The 20,010-nt window shown below is 40.5% G+C and overlaps 1 protein-coding gene across 1 annotated transcript in view; it reads right to left on the reverse strand.

Annotated features, from left to right (window-relative positions):
* Window positions 1-1,122: 1,122 nt before the first annotated feature.
* Window positions 1,123-20,010, reverse strand: part of eipr1 (EARP complex and GARP complex interacting protein 1) — a 57,882-nt gene continuing 38,994 nt past the window's right edge. Inside the window, exons 7-9 of the mRNA XM_067615039.1 lie at window positions 11,093-11,260; window positions 7,385-7,552; window positions 1,123-1,581 (exon numbers count right to left, since the gene is read on the reverse strand). Of these exons, the coding sequence (XP_067471140.1) occupies window positions 1,407-1,581; window positions 7,385-7,552; window positions 11,093-11,260 (511 nt within the window). The 3' untranslated portion in view covers window positions 1,123-1,406. The remainder of the gene's footprint in view (window positions 1,582-7,384; window positions 7,553-11,092; window positions 11,261-20,010) is intronic.

Raw genomic sequence — 20,010 nt, forward strand, 5'->3', positions numbered from 1 at the left:
ACAATGAGTGTTACATGTGTGTACGTCTGCACGTGTCCGTCTGTGACAAGCATCACAAGTTTCTAGATGGGCGAAATTCAACGATTACCTTTTCCGCGCTCACCATTCCTCTGTATTTCCACCCTGATCCCTCCTCTCAATAATTGACTGCAGGGTAACAAGGGCTCTATGTGTGTGTGCGGCTCTTTGTGTGTGTGTGTGTGTGAGCAGCTTCTCTGATTAGACAGCCGAATGTACTCTGTATTCAGCCATGGCACTGCCTGCCCCGACTGGCATGGCTAATGAAGTGCCTGCGCCCCTCCCCTGGCACTTCCGTGTGTGTGAATGTGTGATCCATAGAGTCAAGCTGCAATTAAAAGGCCTGTCAATGGTGTCTGACATAACAGAGGCTCGGACTGTCACTATCGACCAGCCTCAACGCACACTGTACAGAGCCAGAGAGAGGGGGGGGGGGGGAGGGAAGCGTGGGCATGGGTGGGGGGGGGGGGGGGGGGGGGGGGGGGACGAGAGAGGACAGAGGGAAGAGTGAGGGATGTGGATATGTGGGATATTTAAGATTATATAAAAATGAATCACAAAGGACACACAAAAAGCGGCCGTGCCCCGCTCTGAACACCCCAACCAGTGATGTAACAGCAGGGGTTTTCTGCCAGTGGCTCAGATGTGGTGAGATGTATGTTTGCATTGTTTCTTGGTTTAAAAGCTAGCTTAGTTAGCTTTGCTAGGTAAGACTGTATTGAAGAGCAGCACTTCACACAATGATCAGTTGATCAGCAGAAAAAAATTGATGACTGATTAATAATTCAAGTAAACTATCAAGCAAAGATACTAAAGATTCAACGGTTGCAGCCTCTTTGCTGCTTTTATCATTGGAAGAATATGTTTGTTTGCTTTTTGGACCAAACCAACTGGATGACAGAACCTTGAGCTCTGGGAAATTGTGATATGGGCTCTTTTTTTTTTTTTTTTTTTTCCAATTTTCCAACATTTTCTTGTCCTTCTTGTCTGAGTATGTGTGATGTCAAAGAGGTCACTCGTTGTTTCAAACCCGCAGAGAATTATCACCCGGTTCTCCGAGGTTACATCCAACATTTAAGAAGCACACACACACATGTCCAACGCTCATCCAGGAATCATCTTTTTACTTTAATTTCCATAAGCAGCACAGATGTTTTGTTTACAGTGATCAGTGAAACATATGTACTATATTTACATTACACACACACACAGACATTCTTTGCCTTTTGCGAGCATCACATGTAGTTTGTCTTTTACATTGGACTTACCAGAGTATAATGGAATGTCTAATGGTTGTAGTACTGTAGTAGCAAAGGATGTGTACAGGTTTGTCTCTCTCTCTCACACACACACACACACTCAGATCTGACCTGTCCCTCCCCACCCTCTCAGAGCAGGATGCGGTATTTGAGGGCGCGGGGGACCCTGTTGATGACGAGGCGGCCGTCGTAGCTGAGCGAGGCGAAGAGCCACGGGTCGGCCGACGACCACTCTGCCGCGTACACGCTGTCTTCATGCTCCTCGTAGGTGGACACCACGCTGTCCTTTAGGGGCTCCTTACCCCTGGATAACACACACACACACACACACACACACACACACAACAGCACCGAGGTGAGCTGAATACATTGCAGACACAAAATCTATGCGGTGCGTCAACATGTGGTCTGGTCACAGAGATAAAAATGTGAACAATCCAAAGCACGATGTGGATTTATATAATTCAATCATTCTGCAGATCAATCAGGTAACTCATGACAACCAACGGATGGATGATCTGGAGATGTTAGATAACACACAAGGAATGGCACAGTAGCTGCTGTCTTATTGTTTTCACTATACAGCCAATGTGCCATAAATAAATAATCAGATCAAGGATACGTTGGATTTTTTCAAAGTCAGCTAGAAAGTCCAACCGGACCATCAGTACAGAACAGGAAGTAGGAAGTGGACGATTGGTGTCATGTCGTAATAAAAATATTTTGGCTTTATTTATTCAAAAGAAACCTATTTTAACTTTTAAATAAATAAAAATTAAAATAAAAGTTTAATTATGGTATACTTGTGATATTAACAATGTAACAATTATAATGTAACAGACCCACAAACAACTCATTCCCTCCAAAATGTATTATTATCGGGGGCTTTGCTGCTTATCTCATGAATACTATTTCAAGTTTCATGAGCATCAGGTGTCTGCTATTGGCTCATAAAGGCAGAGACACCTGCATACAGAAGGACAAGGATTACCTCCATGTAGTTTTGGTGGTCCTGTCCAGTAACGTCAAGCATTATGTTAACAAAAATGGTCTGCTAAATTTAAAAAAAATTACACTTCAACTAACTTGCAACATATATGATTTCATGTACTTTTGTCTATCTAGGACTGCAACTCATCATTATTTTCATTATTGATTGATTGATTGATCTCTTTATCTATCAATAAATATCAGTAAATCGTCATAAAGTTCATAAGTTCATCAGGTCCCAGATGACGTCTTCAGTTGTATTGTTTTGACTGACCAACAGTCCAAATAGATTCACTTTATTATCATAGACGAACTTCATTCATTCATATTTGAGAAGCTGGAACCAATGAATTTTTGCCATTTTTGCATGAAAAATTACTTAAACGAATAATAAATTATGAAAATTCTTCCAAATTAATTTTCTGTCGATTGACTAATTGATCCAGCCACTAATTGTTGCATTTCTAATCGCATAATTACTGCATCACTTTTAAGCTAATGATAATAGTAGTGTAAATAAAATGCTAGAATAGACTAAAAATAAGAGAATTACATTTTTGTAATTAAATTAAATAAAATAAATGTACTAATTATTTCTTACACCTAGGCAACAAACTCATACAGACTGTGTATGAGTTTGTTGCCTCTGTGTGCAAACACATTTGATTTTCTTTTTATTCGTATTTTCCTTGTCCTCTCCTTTTGTTGTTGTTTTGTTTTGTTGTTGTGAAGCACTTTGGTTTCCGTGTGTTGTGTTTCAAGTGCGAGTTGAGTAATGTGAAAAACATGTAAAAAAAAAAATAAAAAAATTCTTGATTCTTTTGATTTCTCTCCACATGCCCTCACACACACAAACACAACACCTCTAATGGTTTATCTCACTGGTGTTGTGGACAACGCACATACACACACACATTTTGTTTATTCAGTATTTTTCTCTGCATTCATACACAAACAGCAGCCTCCACAGTGCTGAAACATTTCTCCCACTGCTACAACAATGTGACAATCTCAAATAAAATTTTAGAATTATGATCTAGCATTATTGCCACCCCAAATTCCTCCCAAACCCACTGCAGTAAGTACTCCTGAGGGGAAACCCTGACATACATATTTGGATTTATTTTACACATTAACTGTTTCACACAGACAGTAACTGCTCCCCCTTGGCTGCAGCCTAAAATAAAAACACTCTAAGTGCTCTGCTCGTATAGATTCATTGGGGAAGAAAAGAACAAGAGGGTGTGTGTGAGAGCACTTGACAGATGCTAAAACGTGCCGGACTCTGCTTTGGTTAGCCTGAAGGATTACAAGCTCTTTAGGGATCAGGTCATTGGACAGTTTAACTGCTAAGAGACTGTATCACACACCACAATTAGGGGCAACGTTTTCAGCAGCCTTTCATTGAAAATATACTCTCAGTTCATTAGATACATCTAGCTACAATTCATACAGTCTCATAAATGCTACCTTGATGAATTTTCAAAGTTCAGTTTTGTGTTTTATAGAGGTAGTGATCCAGCTTTATGCTGGTTTTGGAGGTTGTAGTTTGTGCTGAATTGTATTGTGTTATACTGAGGGTGTTTCTAATATTTTGTCCACCACATTTACATCAATGAGGGCTTATGAAGATTATAATGTTCTGTTTTTGGTGTTAATTCAACTTTATAGTCATTATTGAAGGTTGTTGAATTATAGTGTGCTATACTGATACCTTCAATGATATAAATGAGGTGGACAAAATATTAGAAACACTCCTCAGTATAACACAAGTCAATTCAAAAACCTCCAAAAATGACCAGAAGGTTGAATTAACACTTACATAAAACATTATAACCTTCATAAACCAGGAGATCCACTGATATAATGAACACACACTGTATAATCAAACCACTCCTGATGATGGTTTATAAGGAAAGATTTTTGGGGGGTAACCTTCCTCTTACTGTATATAATCTCCACAGTGGTGAGATTTATTGCAGTGCAGTGTATTATTTGACATTTGATATACAGGTGTATACTGTATAATTTATACACAGTAGTAAACATGCAGAATGATGTGTTTGCAGAGCTTGTTGTTCACATTCATCTGCTGAAGAGAGAAAGTTTCTCTGTGCTCACATTAAATCTTGAAGCCTCCGGTGCACAAACACTGAGAACAGTGTTCACACACAGTGAAGTAGGAGACATCTGGTGTCCAGCAGGAAAACTTTTAAAATGAACAATATTTGTATTTTTCTATATTCAGGATTTTTCAGTGACACAGAAGGAGGAAATGTCATATTAAGAAACCAGGTAACTGAACTGTTTTTTATGGAAAAACCATGTCAGACAAAAAAATATCCAAAGCAGTGATGCAGTGTTTTTATTTGTCATAAACATGTCTGGATGGAATATTTAATGATTGGTAGAGATTATATCTTAAAACTTAAAATGGAAAAATGTGAATTTAATTGAGATAAATTTATATCAGTAGAATAGTAGATCCTTCATGTCACTGAACACTGTGTATGCTGAGGCAGCCCTGAAGTGAAGGCTGAATGAATAATGAATAAAGACATGTATAATTTCGATACCTACACACAGGTGACAAAGGCAAAAAAACCCTGAATAAATGTGAAGAAAAGTAAAAGTGGAGAACTATAACGAATCCAGATGCTTCCATACAGGGCAAAGGGCTTGACTGAACGGTAGGATGACTATGAAAACGACATGAATCATACGCTACGGCCGTCACATTTGCCAGATCTCAACCTTATTGAACACATTTACAATAGGAGATGTTGGAACGGAGTTGAAAAAAAGGCCAAACATATGAAAAAAACAAAACAACACAAAAAAATATTCCTCTCCAGAACAAAAAAAAAAAGCCTCCACTGCTGTGATATCTCAAAAATAATCATTGTCATTTTAAAAAAAAAAGCAAGCATATAAAGTTAGAAAACAGTCTAAGCGGTGGAGGGTCTCTGCATGTAGTGTCCAGGCGGTGTGGAGTGGACACGTACTGTACGCACAAGAGGGGTCAATAACTATAGTGGAAGGGTTAAAACTAAAGCTGAGTGCTGGTGATTAGGAAGAAGAGTTGATAATTGTGGATGAGAGTCCATCATTGAGTCTAAGAGCAGGTAGTTATGGACAAGAGGGGGAATAGGAGCATAATGGATAGAGGACAGTGGCAGATTTGGAAAGCACTGAATGGTAACCATTACAGATGATATCCCTGCAATTTGAAAATCAACTCTAAACGCTATACGGGAGAAAACTCCTGAAGTGTTTTGACAGTAACATATTTTTAATGTTTTACCTCTTCCACTTTTATCATTCTGAGTGTCAAAGAATATCAAAGTGAAGGTTCAGGCAGTCAGCTTTAATCTCAGGAGGACTAATATCAAACCAACAGTTCATCATATACAGTGTGTGTTTGTGCACGCTTTACTATCTCATGGTTGGTTTCATTAGGATCCTTGTGGCACTCCAGAAAGGTTTATTAAAAAAAAAAAAAAACATCAGATATGATGTGATGAAAGCTGACTGTCTGTGGTTTAAAACTGTGTTATGATTCCACATCCCAATTATTAATCATTTCCTAACACTTTGAAAATGATTAAGGTCACTGGTAGATCAGGAGGTATGGGAGATGTTCAATGCAGCGAATCTCAGACATGAATGAAAGAATGAAAGCTGGTCCCTGTTAATGTTTAATAGCAGGAGGCAGTGAGGGATGGTTTATACATGGTTGTAAACATCAATAACTGGCAGTGGAGCTGATGATTTACCACTCAACTCCAAATGATTTGCCTCTGGTCTAGTCAGTATTTGTGAAAATGGACAACTCTCTTGAAGCAAAGCGCCCCCCCCAAAAAAATAACAAAGACATCTGTGAGCTTCTGAAGGGTCACAGTGAAGTAAGATTATTCTCCGTCTTTACACTGTTGCATGAATTTTGGTTGACTGCCAGGACATTTACTCTGAACTTTACTCCAGTACCAGCACCAGGCCATCATGTCAAAATTTCACTCAACAGAAAATAAACAGTTTTGATAACTGTTTCATTATTTAAGTCACTTTTCAAAGAAAAATGCCAAGTATCTGTGGTTTCCAGTGTTTCATGTGTGATAATTTGCTGTTTTCTCAGATTTATATGATTTGGGTTTAGGACTTTTGGTCGGTCAAAACAAGACATTTGAAGGCATCATCTCGGGCTCCAGGAAACTGTCTATTTATCACTGTGTTTTGGTATTAACCACTTAATTGAAATAGAAAACATTGACAGATTAATTGATAATGAAAATAATAATTGCTTGTAGCCTTAAATATATCACATAAAGTTGCATCAGACTCAGCAGATTCATGCTTCCAAGGGGATGAACCCTTTTCATTTTAATGATCTCATGAATTTCCAGCAGCAGCTTCCTCAAGAAGAGACATTTCTGCTTTTAGGAACAACAAATAGTCAGCATGTTTGTTTTTGTCCAACAAATGTTGAGTGGAATCTCGGGGCCTTTAGTTTAATATAGTTAATATAGACAGACATTATTAAGACTTGTCATAATAGGGAAAGCACACTAATAACATTAATGATGGCTCTGTTCTATTCAAGTGTCCCAGTAGACAGAACAGTGTGACAGAGAGCCAGTGTAAACAATACCAGCACCAATAAATAATTCTATTATTTATACCTGTGATTCTCCAGTCATGTCTTCTGTTAAAAGGCCTCTTCTCTTTATTACAAATAACTCTAAAAATAAAAAGTGTGCTAATAACAATCATTCTTTTTTCAGGTGAAATGTTATGGGACATTATTTGAGCTGTTTGCACTGCAGTATAGGAGAGTGAGTTTTACGAGTGACAAGAAATCTCTCATTACAATAAAATTCTCTAACCGCAGTAAATTCAAATGTTCCTCATTTTACCTAAATGAAAACTTAAAATTATTAAAATTTTATTTATGTAGTTATGGCCACAACCAACGGAACAAATGAAGCAACAAAAATAAAACCCAAGTTGTATTAAACTCTAGTTTTTCTTTTCTTTCTGGCTTAAACCAAACTATCCTGAGATAAAGCAACTGCTACTGACGTGTATTTCTTTCTCTAACTAGCCTGAGTTGCTCTTACTTGTCGTCCTGGTGGTTGTCCTCGCCCTCGCTCAGCTCCTCGTCGTCCACCAAGTGTCCAAAGGGCTCTGAGGAGATGGACACCATATTGGAGAGGATGAGGCGGCTGTCACTGCTGGCTGTCAACACCAGCTGGTCGTGGCTGTGGTTGTAGCGGACGCTCCATACCCTGGGATGAAACACATGCATTACCAGACTGGAAATCAGAACTTAACAAAGCAGCAATGTGTTGGAAGTACATGTTACATTCATTCATGGATGTATGGAAGAGTGTGGAGCCATGTATGTAACCTCACTGTTCTCAACAAAGCTCCAACCAGCAGTAACCAAGCACTGAGTACAGTGATACTACAGTACTACAGTGGGTGTCTAAAACACACACACACACACACACACACACACACACACACACACACACACACACACACACAGAGGCGTGCAGAGAAACTGCCTGTCTCTATCTCTCTTTCACACACTCGTGCCCACACAAATCATGCAGAAAATGCTGCGTTCTCACAGTGGGATTCACAGCAAAATATGCCTATCTGGGTGTGTATTCAGATGCCAATAATGGGGATTTGGTACCTTGCAGTCTATATTTGGGCTTAGTTCACATGAGTTGATGATCATTATCATAAATTCCCTGATCCTGGTTTTATTCGTTGCTTCGTTTCACTTCTTTTCTATCTCTTACAAATCCAATTCTTTCGCACCTTTCCTCCATCAGTTCTCGTCCCTCTCATTCTATTACTCCGATTGTCAACACCATCTCCCTCTCTTGCTCTTTTTCATCCTATTTCTCCCTCTCTTTTTGTTTGTCTATGTGCGTCTATCCCTCTCTCTCTCTCTCTCTCTCTCTCTCTCTCTCTGAGCCTGGGGCACAGCTCAGAGTGCGGTCCCAGTTCCCTCACAGGGAGGGATTGAGGGATAACCGAGGCTGTTGACAGAAAATCAGCCTCGGCCACGCCATTCCCCGCGCTCCCCTAATCTGCTTCCCTACTAAAAAATAGTCCCTAATACCCCCAGCAGCCCTGAGGCCATATCCTGGCTGCGCTCCGAAAAAATGAGCATGCACGACACACACACACACACACACACACACACACACACACACACACACACACACACACACACACACACACGCGTCACACTAAGTGTACACAGAGACATATGCATATGCATTATAGAGACGCTTGAACACACAATTACGTGTAGTCACATAGAGATAAAAAGAAAGCCCTTGCAAAAACACAGACTAGATGGTGGCACATGAGCACACACACACGCATGACACACACGTGCACACACATATACACACACACATACACCTATCTCCTATCAGAAGAGATCCCATCTGCAGCTATCTACAGTTATGGATATGTTTGCCAAGTCTATCTTTCTTTTGGAGATAACGCCTGTGAGTGTGTGTATTGTGTGTGTGTGTGTTTTGTGCACATGCACAAAGGCACATGTGTGTTGCACATGCCCGTGTATGCGCCTTTGTGTGTGTCTGCCTTTATCAGGTGAGGATTGGTGTGCTGCAGCAGTAGCCCAGTTTGGCTTGCAGACACACTGATCATCTATTCAGCTCACACAGGAGAGTGCGTCTCCCATGCACACACACACACACACACACACCTACACACACACACACACACACACACACACACACACACACACACACACACACACACACACACAGCTTCTGCAGTACACTGTGTTCAGCTCTTAGCAGTGCCTGAAGCTTCACAGAGCAGAACAGAACCTGGAGCAGGACTGGAGTGTGTTGGAGCCACAGTGGTTAAATCCTCACTGACAAAACGAGTAGCAGCCTGTTTAATTTGTAATTAGTGTATTACTACCTTTTATTGCACCAGGAGTAGTTAGGGCATTTCATTAGTTAGGAGATAAAGTCATTAATAAAACCAGAAACCAATCAACAGTGGAGCCGAGGAGTTATCATCATGTTTATCATTATTGTTAGTGCATTTTCCTGAATAAAGTCTACCTGAATTATGCTCTAATGCTGTGTAAGAGGGGTTTTTTTGCCTATTATGCAGATACAATTAAGATATGCATAGGAAATCCTTTTTCCCCACATTAAAATGTTACATTTAATGACATGATGAATGGCATTTTCACCTGGTTTTGCAATATTTATTGTGAATAGCCTTTTCAATAACAACATTTAAAGATAAAATGTTATGCTCTCAACAAGTGCACAAAGTTTGAGAACATCAGCGAGGAACTTTGGGATTTGGAGCACTATTTGGCACTACAGCACAATCCTGGAGTGTCTCTTGAAACAAACAAACAAAAACAAAATATTGACTTCCTGATATATTTATATCAAATCCCTAACATCCAGTATCTCCACTTCATCATCATCATCATCATCATGTAAGACTTTAACCTCTTCCTCTCTCATGTCTGTAGTTTTAATAGTTGGTGCATATTTTCAGCATATTTTCTCATGTAGGTAGTTTTATTTGCTCAGATTTTGGGATACCAGTCTCTGAGATTTCTGCCTCCACACAAAGCAGGTGAACAGAATGAAATCATCTCTAACTATGAGTATTTGGCCATAACATTTCATTATAATGGCAGTGATGGTGGTGCCCCCAAAAACATAATCATGTAATGTGTTACTTAACGCTATAAAAACTATATGACAGTGGTAAATATCAGTCTAAATGGATTTCTATGGTTACAGATTCCCTCCAGACATGTTTGAAGATATTTAAAAATATTCTGCTTTGAATGATAATTTGTGTCTGATATGGTTTTGGTTTACGGTTTCCACAAAAAAAGTTCAAGTTAAATTCCTTAAAATGACATCTCGTCCTTGTCCCTTATTGAAAGCCATCTCTTTCATTGTATTGTAATTACCAAGAATTTGATTTCAATTACTGGGCAACAATTATTGCTATCCTCTTAATGTTCCTTCAAATGTAAGTATGTCCATACCCCTCATCATGGGGTCATTGTAGAATAAAAAATAAAAAAAAAGGTCAAATGAAATTCCATCACCATTGTATTAGGTTGATGGCAGAAATGGATGTTTCAAAACGTGGGAAAATAGAACAAAAAAATATCTGCATGGCAAGACACCGCATGAGGTAAGTGAGAATATATATGCGTTTTCAAAACTTGGATGAACCAGCCCACTCAAATGAGGATTAAACTTCCTGGAAATCTGTAAAACAATGCTGTTTCAAAGGTGATCTCATGCTGCACACACAGTTCAACCACTAGGGTCATCAAATATTTTTGAACAATCCTGCCTTTCTGCCAAATCAAACTTCTCTATGAGAGATATCTCATTGAATTTACTCATTAGATTGATCTATCATCTTTTGAATGACCCTTCCTTACATTATGTCAGACAGGGAAAAATGCATTAAATGTAGGAAGCAAGATCCTCTCAAAATGCCATTTCATTGCAACATATCCATATTGTATTGTACATTAGCACATAATACCAGCTATTGGACTGACTGCTCGTTGCAACTGGCCTTCAAAGACCTGTACTGGTCAAAGACTAATTGTGTGACACTCAGGGACACTTGAGAGGAATGGATACTTGCTGAAAGGGGAACTTGAACCCATTTCCTGTAGTTCAAGGACAGTACCCTTTCACACACCCCTGCCTGAACCTCTCAGGACCCCCCACCACCACCACCACCACCACCACCACCAATCCACTCACCAGTGCGAGTGCTCCTCCAGGGTCTTGACAGGTTCCTGGACGTTACGGACATCCCAGAACTTGACCTTGCAGTCGTCTCCGCAGCTGGCCAGGTAGTACTGGCGGTTGGGGTTGAAGTCCAGGTCACGCACCAGCTGGCCGTGAGCGTTCTCTATACAGTAAATTTGACTGAAGAGGAGAGAGAGAGAGAGAAGGATGGAGGAGAAAAAAAGAGAGGTGATTAGAAAGGAGGAAGAAGACACAGGAGGCACGGAAGGAAAGACAGATGAGAGAAGAGGCAGAGAGAAAAGAATTAGGATGGAGGGATAAGAATGAGAAGGAACAGCCGCAGAGAGAAATGATAAAAGAGAGAGAGAGAGGTATGGAAGAGAAGGAGAGACAGAGAAGTGGATATGACAGAACAACAAAAGCAGATATGAGAAAGAGAGAATGATTCACAGGGTCCACACAAGCGAGAACATTCCCAAGCTAAATCAAAGCCTCCTCTGTGTCTGTGTGTCTCAGAGAAGGCCAGGCTCAATAAAGAAGCCCACACCGGCGGTGGTAAATTATAAAGGCAAGCCTCATAACCAGACAGCCTTGAGTTCCTGCTAGAGTGAAGCTAACAGAATGACATGACAGAGGAAGAGAGACACTCTGTGCATTGTGTCTCTTTTCCATCTTTTCTAGCCACCTCCTCCACCTCCACCTCTTTTTATCTCCTATATATTTTCCTTGGCTCACCTCAGCTTCTCTCCTTAAATATACTAAGATACTATCGCTTCTCTTTTATTTGCTTGCTCCACTGACCTTCACACCCAGACTTTTCTTTACATATCGCCATGGTTTCGACAGTCAAATTTATCCACAAACTAAGCTTGAATAAATAGATTTTTCAGATCATTTAGGCCAGTGTAACAAGATGAAAACACAAAGCCGACATATTATCTCTGTATGTGTTAGTAAATAGTTGCTCATTCACAGATATGGCATTCATTTAAAGTTGTTTTGTGTCCACCTGACAACCAATATTCTCTATAACTACCTTTGTTAGTCTGTGTGGTGCTGAGTAAGAAGCACACAGTGGGTTTGAAGAGCTGCCTGCTGTGGCTGGAAACAACACCTGATGAGAGCCGTGAGAATCAACCAAAACAGAGAAGATGTGGGTCAAAAAAAAACAAAATAATGAGCTAAAAGAGGCTCAAACACTCCACAGAGCTAAAAGGAACTGCTGGGTTGGGGGTCATCATTGTTTATATATGAATATTGATTAGAGCAGCTTTAAGTTATGATACGCTGTTCAACAGCCCTTTCATATGTGAATCTGTAATATTACAAGCCATATAACGCTTCAGTTGCTAATTTTAGCTTATTGTCTTTGTAGCCTCCTGATACTGTTCTCTAAATAAAAGAAGAAAGCAGCAAATCAACTGGGGGTCGCAGAATGGGAACCCATTTGAATAAACTGGTAATTAATTGGCTCCACAGCTCTGCCTCCGCCATAAATGCAACATGAGATGTGTAGAAAATCTACACTTGTTTTCTTCAACACCATTTCCTCTCCAGGCTAGCCTAGCAAAGCTCAGCTTGGTTCGGTTTTGTTCAGCGGAGCGGAAAGCCTCAGTGTTATGGCCCAGATGGATGCCAACAGCAGCTAGCCAGCTAGCTAGTCACCCTGCTGATCACGTTAGGCAATTAACATGCTAATTAAAAATCTCATTAAAATAAGGGAGGTATAAGAGAATGACCTGGGGCAGACCGCTGGGCTTCAATTAGGTCAAGACAGCTCAGAGACTGTGTGTGTGACTCTGTGTGTGTGTGTGTGTGTGTGCGTGTGCGTGCTTGTACATGCTGTCACTGCCACTGGACCGTAGCGTCAGTGTTAGCATACGGAGCTTGACAGAAAATGTCAAATAACAAGTAAGAGCTAAAAACACAAATTTTTCATGGAGCATAGAGTGAGCACACATGCACCTTCCAAATGATGTGTTCTGTACAAATGAGTGTACATACATTCATAACTGATCTGCACATATTAGCATATATATGCACACACTCTGAGGCTTTTGCTTAACATGGTATTTGGATATGTCAAGAATTCCAAACATGAGTCGTGTTCCAGTTGTGTATGATATACTAATTTCTACTGCATGTGTTGAATATGAATCACTTGAATTCTTTAAGGATGGTGTTGATACAGATGTTTGTCCTGCTCTGCCATGCACAGTGGCAAAACGTTTGAGGACAGTGGTGCAATAGCTCTGGTAACAGCTCAAAAAAAACCAAAGTGTTAAAACCCAAACATTTTAGCATGCTATCTGTTAAGTTCTCAGATTTGTAGTGTTCCAGAGTCCCTCTCCAGAGTCTGTTTTCTCAGCCGGGGTTCATTTAAGCCACACTAGCAGTCGCTCCATCCACCACTTTGGTCCAAACTGAAACATTCCAACAGCTATGAATGAATTACCATGAAATTTTGTCCAGACATTCATGGTCCCTGAAGGATGAATCCTAATGACCTTAATGATCCCTTCGCTTTTCCTCAAGCACCACCATGAATATGACATTTGTGACATTAGTGGAGAGAAATGTCTGGACATCTGTCACGCAGAGCCTCACAGAGCCACTAGCTCTGCTGCAGAGTCTTATTTTGTTAAAAAGTGTTCCCGTGTGTGTTGCTGAATGGTAGCGAACTCAAGCGAGGTTTACAAATGCATCTTTGCTCTGATTTAAGTTGAGGGATATGACGATACAGTACACAGATGATTTGTTTGCCCGTAATAAAGGGTTTTGTCCATATTTTCCACTCCTTGACAAGGTATTTTAAGTTGCATTGACACAGGTTTGATTAAACATTTATTTATTTAAGGAACATGATTTTAAGGAATGAAGGTCACACATAAGAATCAATACATCCATCTGAATATTTGAAACAAGTCCGACTCCACTGGCAGCTCTCGAATTTCACTTGACTTGGAACTTTTGGTGAACTTCAATTTCACTCGAAATAGCAATTTCATGTGTAATTTTGAGCTGAGGCACACGATTTATTTACAGTGCTCCCTCCCCCCCTCCTGTGTGTGACTCTGAGGTAAAAGGCGTGACCCCGGGGCTGTAGGATGGCTGGTGTTCAACCCGGGCCGCCGTGGAATGGGACGCGCCTGCCGCGTGAAAGGGAAATGGAGCAGGAAATTGGGTTAGTTTCGCTGTTTCCCTCTCTGGTGTCTCTGAGCAATCCCCTCCACACACACACACACACATACGGAGACATACACACACACACACGCTCACGCATACACTCCCTCGGCCCTGGCTAATAGTGGAGAGACCTGGGAATTTTTTTGTATGTGTGTGAGTGTATTTGTGTTTGTATGAGTGTGGGGGGATTATAGTTGTGGCTGGCCTAAGCCACCGAACACACTCAATCTAATGTCATCCAGCCAGCTAGTCTGAGTGTGTGTGTGTGTGTGTGTGAGTGTGTGTGATGGGGGGGTTGATGAGGGGACAAGGGACCAATTACACACACTGTTAGGCGCACACAGATAAAAACATAAAAATAGGAAAACACACTCTGGCAAATACTATGTGTGTAAATACAGAAGAAGACATAGGTGTGTAAGGGGGGGAAGCTACAAAAGTAGACAGACAAGCACACGTTTGGCCATCACTCACTCACACACACACACACACACACACACACACACACACACACAACCTCGTGGCTTAGTCTGGGTGATAAATCTCTCTGCTGAGGGGATCGACTGGAACACAGACGCTCACAGTCACAAACATACACACACACACACACACACACACACACACACACACACACGTCTCTGTTTCTATGACAACTGCTGGGGGAAGGGAGGGGGAGAAAAAGAAAAATCGAAAGAGGAGAGCAATCATTTCATCGCTGATCAAAATTAAAGCCTGGCTTTGAGATGGGGATGGCAGAGAAAGAAAGGTGGGAGGGAGAGAGGCAGGCAGGTAGGGAGGGAGGGAGGGAGGGAGGGAGGGAGAAAGAGAGGGGGGGGGGAGTCCGCCCATGCATAAAAGTAAGGGATCATTACATCAAGCAGCCTAAATGATTGGGGGAGATCTTCACGATTAGCGAGAAGCTTTCACAATAGTCGAGGAGAGGATCGGTGAGAGTCGGTCGGTGCAGCATGAGAATAATAAACTAGCTGAGAACTTCATCCCCTCTGCTTCATTTTATTGTAATTAAACAATCATACACTTGACAATAATACTGAAGCAATCATATTACCACAAGTTATATCCATTAATCTCAAAACAATACATCTTGGCGTCATAATAATGATACCGTTCACTAAACCTCTTAGTGAGAATGATATTTAGCATTTAAACAGTTTGGAGGTCTTTTTTGCCATTCCAAAAACACAAGAGCAAAAGTGTAAAGAAAATGATTACTCTTTGTGCTTATCTGTTTAAACATGAGCTTTAATTGTTTGTATGTCTGGCTAACTATGGCCAGGAGTTTGTTCAGGTTAGGTTAAAAAAGCCCCTGGACACAGAGCTCAGGCTAATGCTAATGCTAATGTTAGCGGCTCTTTCCTGCTCCTTTTTGGATGTGCTTTACACTCCACCAACACTGGAAACATAACCTGTAATTTCCATCTGCACGGATCATCAACCGGTGAGGATGTTGACTGATTACTTGGGACCTAAAAGTTTCAGCCTCAATCATTTAGCATGACATCATATTTGTAGCCATGGAGTGTATATTTAAGACCCTTTTACCGGCTTCTCCTCGTCATTTCAGCTGGAAAAATAGACTGTTGGCAGTTAGAAATGAGAAGTCTGCTTTCGTTCCATCTCTGAAATCAAGGACTTATTGTTTTAAAAAAACATAATCTGCATAGATGTGTTATGAGAATGGACTGGCGTAGTAACGGTAACTAAGGGGGATGGGGATTAGTGAACAGTCAACTGACTATAAAAATAATTACACTATCAAATAAAAGGTAACCGTCGATTTACTCCAGGTATCATAAATCTAAAGGTATTTTTGTGCCTTTCTGTTCTTTAATTCCAAGGTCTGCATAAGGTCATGAACACACCATTATGAAAGTTACAATATGATGTCTGGTTCATGTCTAATGGGGTGGGGAGGACTGGGAGCACATGAAAAGGTTACAGATGATCGATTTGACAGTAGCAGGGTTCAAAAGGTCGCCCTCAAATCAACAGCGGCATATGGAATACCACTATTTCAAAAACAGCTGACATCTTTTGCATAATGGCCCATATTTGAATGTGAAATATGATACTCCTAATAGGCAACGCTTTTTGCATAATGGTGCTATATTTGAATATGTGAATAAAATATGATGGAAAAGGCTTTTGAATAATGGTTTACCTTGGGTACCCTATCATTATGGCACGCAGGAGCAATGCCAAATCTGTTGAATAGGTTTAATGAAAAGGATGTTTTTGGTCAGGTGGTGTGAACAGGAGGCTGTGTTGTCTGTCTGGATGAGGAGTTCTGGTGCTGTCTATTTCCTGTCTTTCTACCAACAGACTGCTGGCTTTTAACCCGGATTGTGAAGGAGCAAATAGCACCGCTATCAATCATTTCACCTTCTTTTAAGCTCTCTCTCTCTCTGTCCATATCTGTTTATTGTGCTGCCTCTCTTGCTTGCTCTCTCTCTCTCTCTCTCACTCACACACACACACACACGCACGCACACACACACACACAAATACACACCACAGGGGAGGTGTAGAGAGTCCATGCTTCATTGCAGTACTGCACTGCTTTTCAGTATGCACCCTGCAGTGCATGGTATGGCCGCAGGCCTGACAGCTATTACACAGCTCAGTGTGTGTGTGTGTGTGTGTGTGTGTGTGTGTGTGTGTGTGTGTGTGTGTGTGTGTGTGTGTGTGTGTGTGTGTGTGTGTGTGTGTGTGTGTGTGTGTGTGTGTGTGTGTGTGGCCCCTCACTGTGGACTGTCGGTCCAAGAGGGAATTCAGAGGAGATGCAGTGTAAGAACATCCCCAATGACAGGCATCTCTCTCTCTCTCTCTCTCTCTCTCCCTCTCCCTCACACACACACACACACACACACAGAGCTGTATGCCCAGTGGCTAGTACTACATGCCTGTTAGCTAGCCTAATATTATTCAAAGGCTCAAAGCACCCCAGTGTGCCAGGAATGACACACAGTTGGTTCTCCCCAAACTAACACAACACAGTTTTTCATCATTTCTCTATAAAGACATTTTGAAGTTACTAACAGAATTGCTACCACGGTACAAATATACATTTATGTAAGCATGCTTGCACATACAGTCTAAACTACCATCACTGCCTGGCGTGCAACGTTCAAAGAGCAGTACGTTGGTGAAATGGCAAGGAACCTGGGTGAAGAGGCTGAGAGATCACCAGCAACATTCAGCTGTCTATGAACATTACCGGTCACAGCATTGATCAGGAAGGGGTCAAAGTCAGACCAGGAGTCAGTGGACGACCGGAGGAGGATCAAGGATGACATTCACATCTGACACCAGAGACCATCTTTGAACAGCGACAGGGTTTACGACCTATGAAATTCTGAATATTGATATGACACATTTAAAAGTATAAGGCTGGCAGTATTCAAAGCATTACTCAAATAAGAAAAAACTCTATTATTAGGGACTATTTTTCCCAATAATTAATCCACATTAGGTGCGGCAGCAGGATGGTGATTGTAGGATTAACTCATGGTGAGGATGTGTGTTTATTTTCTGTTTAACTTTTATGATCAAACCCCTGAAATGTTCCTCTGTGACATGTTAAAGGTAGAAGAGACACGTATACCAACAAACCCCAAAACACCACTCACCACCATAAACTACTGATCATACCAGAACAAAAAAGGGAAAAACTCTAATATGCATTAAATTAATCAATAATCTGTTTTATTACTTATGGATTTAAGCTTTCATTTGTAAACTAATATTGTTACATAGTCTTGATTTAATGTGTGAAAATGTGATCATAACTGTTATGAACATCAATCTCAATTGTTTAGATTTCTCTACATTATCTCTGGTTTCCACACTTATTGATCTGCTGTGTCTGTAATTAATATGCTGTAAAGTCATACTTGACACACGAACCATCAGTCTTTTAAAATAAACACTTTTTTGCACATTTCCTTCATCAAGGCGACTCTGCAAAGGCTGCCGAGCACTTTTTTGATGACCTATGGCAAAACTGAAATATGACCTTTCAAAAATGCATTAATGAAAAGGACCTTGCCTAAAAAAAAAAAATAAAAAAAAATCACAACAGCAGTCGTGTTCAGCAGGGACTGGGCTCTGAATAATGTAGAAGCAAAGGTGCGATGAAAAAGACAGGCTGAGAAGAAGTGAAAATGTGTCAGGATTTTCCATTAAACATCGCTTTTCTGTCCCCAATATTGGAGCGGAGTATTCCATAATTTACATAATGCTGCATATTACATCAGTACAAACTAGAACAGGATCCATATATGTTTTATAACTTTATAAGCAGTGTTATCTTTGTGTTTTTTTTGAAGCAGTGTGTGTCTGGGAGACGGGGTGCTGATACCGTGCTCCTCTCCAGGGTGTTAGATAACTAACTAGAGGCGCTGCTACTGCTGGGCTCTTCTCCCTGTCCTTATTTCTGAGCAGGGCAGCAGTGTTTGGGCTGGCAGAGTGGGTGACAAGCCCGGGGACTGTAGGAGGAGGAGGAGGAGGAGGAGGAGGAAGGGGGAGAAGAGAAGAGTGTTTGCTATGTGTGTTTGTGTATTTTCATGTGTGTGTGTGTGTGTGCGGGTGTGTGGGGACACCTCAGAGGTCGTCTGAGGAGGCAGTGGAGCATGCTGAGAGGCTGCCATCACACAGCTGCCACACCAACTGGACACACACACACACACACACACACACACACACACACAAGCAAGCCACATTTATGTACAGGCATGAAGACGCAACACCACATACACACACACATACACACATACACAAGGGCAGAAATATACACACATAGCAAGCAGCAAACACAGGCGAGAGCAGCGTCACTTGTCACATGCAAGTCACTTATTCAAGCAGACACACACACACACAAATGTGACTCACTGCTCATTCACACTTGCAAGCTTTCCACTCGCAACCACTTCACACTGGCGCACTGATGTGCATGCATGAACACACACACACACACACACACACATACACACACACACACACACATACACTGTGCCCTTGGTTGCTGTCTGTCTAAAACCTTGGATTGAAGGAGTAAAGGAGGATACAGATATTCATTCATTTACAGTAAGTAAGTTAAGTTTATTTAATATAACACTTTTCACACAGCGGGTCACAAAGTAAGATAAAAATAAATAATAACAAAAATCACTCCAATGAACAAATGACAGGAAACCATGGAAACCACAGACCTATAATTGACAGCACAAACATCACCTGAAGATATTAAGTTTCTTTTTTGTAAACTTTTCTTTTGTTAATATTTCATTGGTTTAATGTTAGACAACTAGATGTGGGCTGCTCAAAGTAACAATAAAAAAGGAACTATTTTTTTTAACTAGTAAATTTTTAGGGCTGCAACTAAAGATTATTTTCATTATACATTTATCAAAGATTATTATAAGATTAAGCAGATTATTTACTCAATGATTCTGTTAATAGTTTGATGTATAAAGTGTCCATTAATGCAAGTAAACATACTCAAATAGCTTGATTTGTCTGAAACCCAAAAAGATTCAGTTTATTATTATACAATATAATATATATATATTATAATAGCAAATCTTCACATTTGAAAAGCTGAGAGAGAATTTTGTTTTATTTTGTTTTGCTTATTGTTTTTCTGTTGATTTTCTGTTGCCTTGTTTAATTATCAATTCTATACATTTTAATCTAGTAAACTATATCTTTCACATTTATTTGAG

This window comes from Thunnus thynnus, chromosome 16 (assembly GCF_963924715.1).
Source record: "Thunnus thynnus chromosome 16, fThuThy2.1, whole genome shotgun sequence".
Lineage (NCBI taxonomy): Eukaryota > Metazoa > Chordata > Actinopteri > Scombriformes > Scombridae > Thunnus > Thunnus thynnus.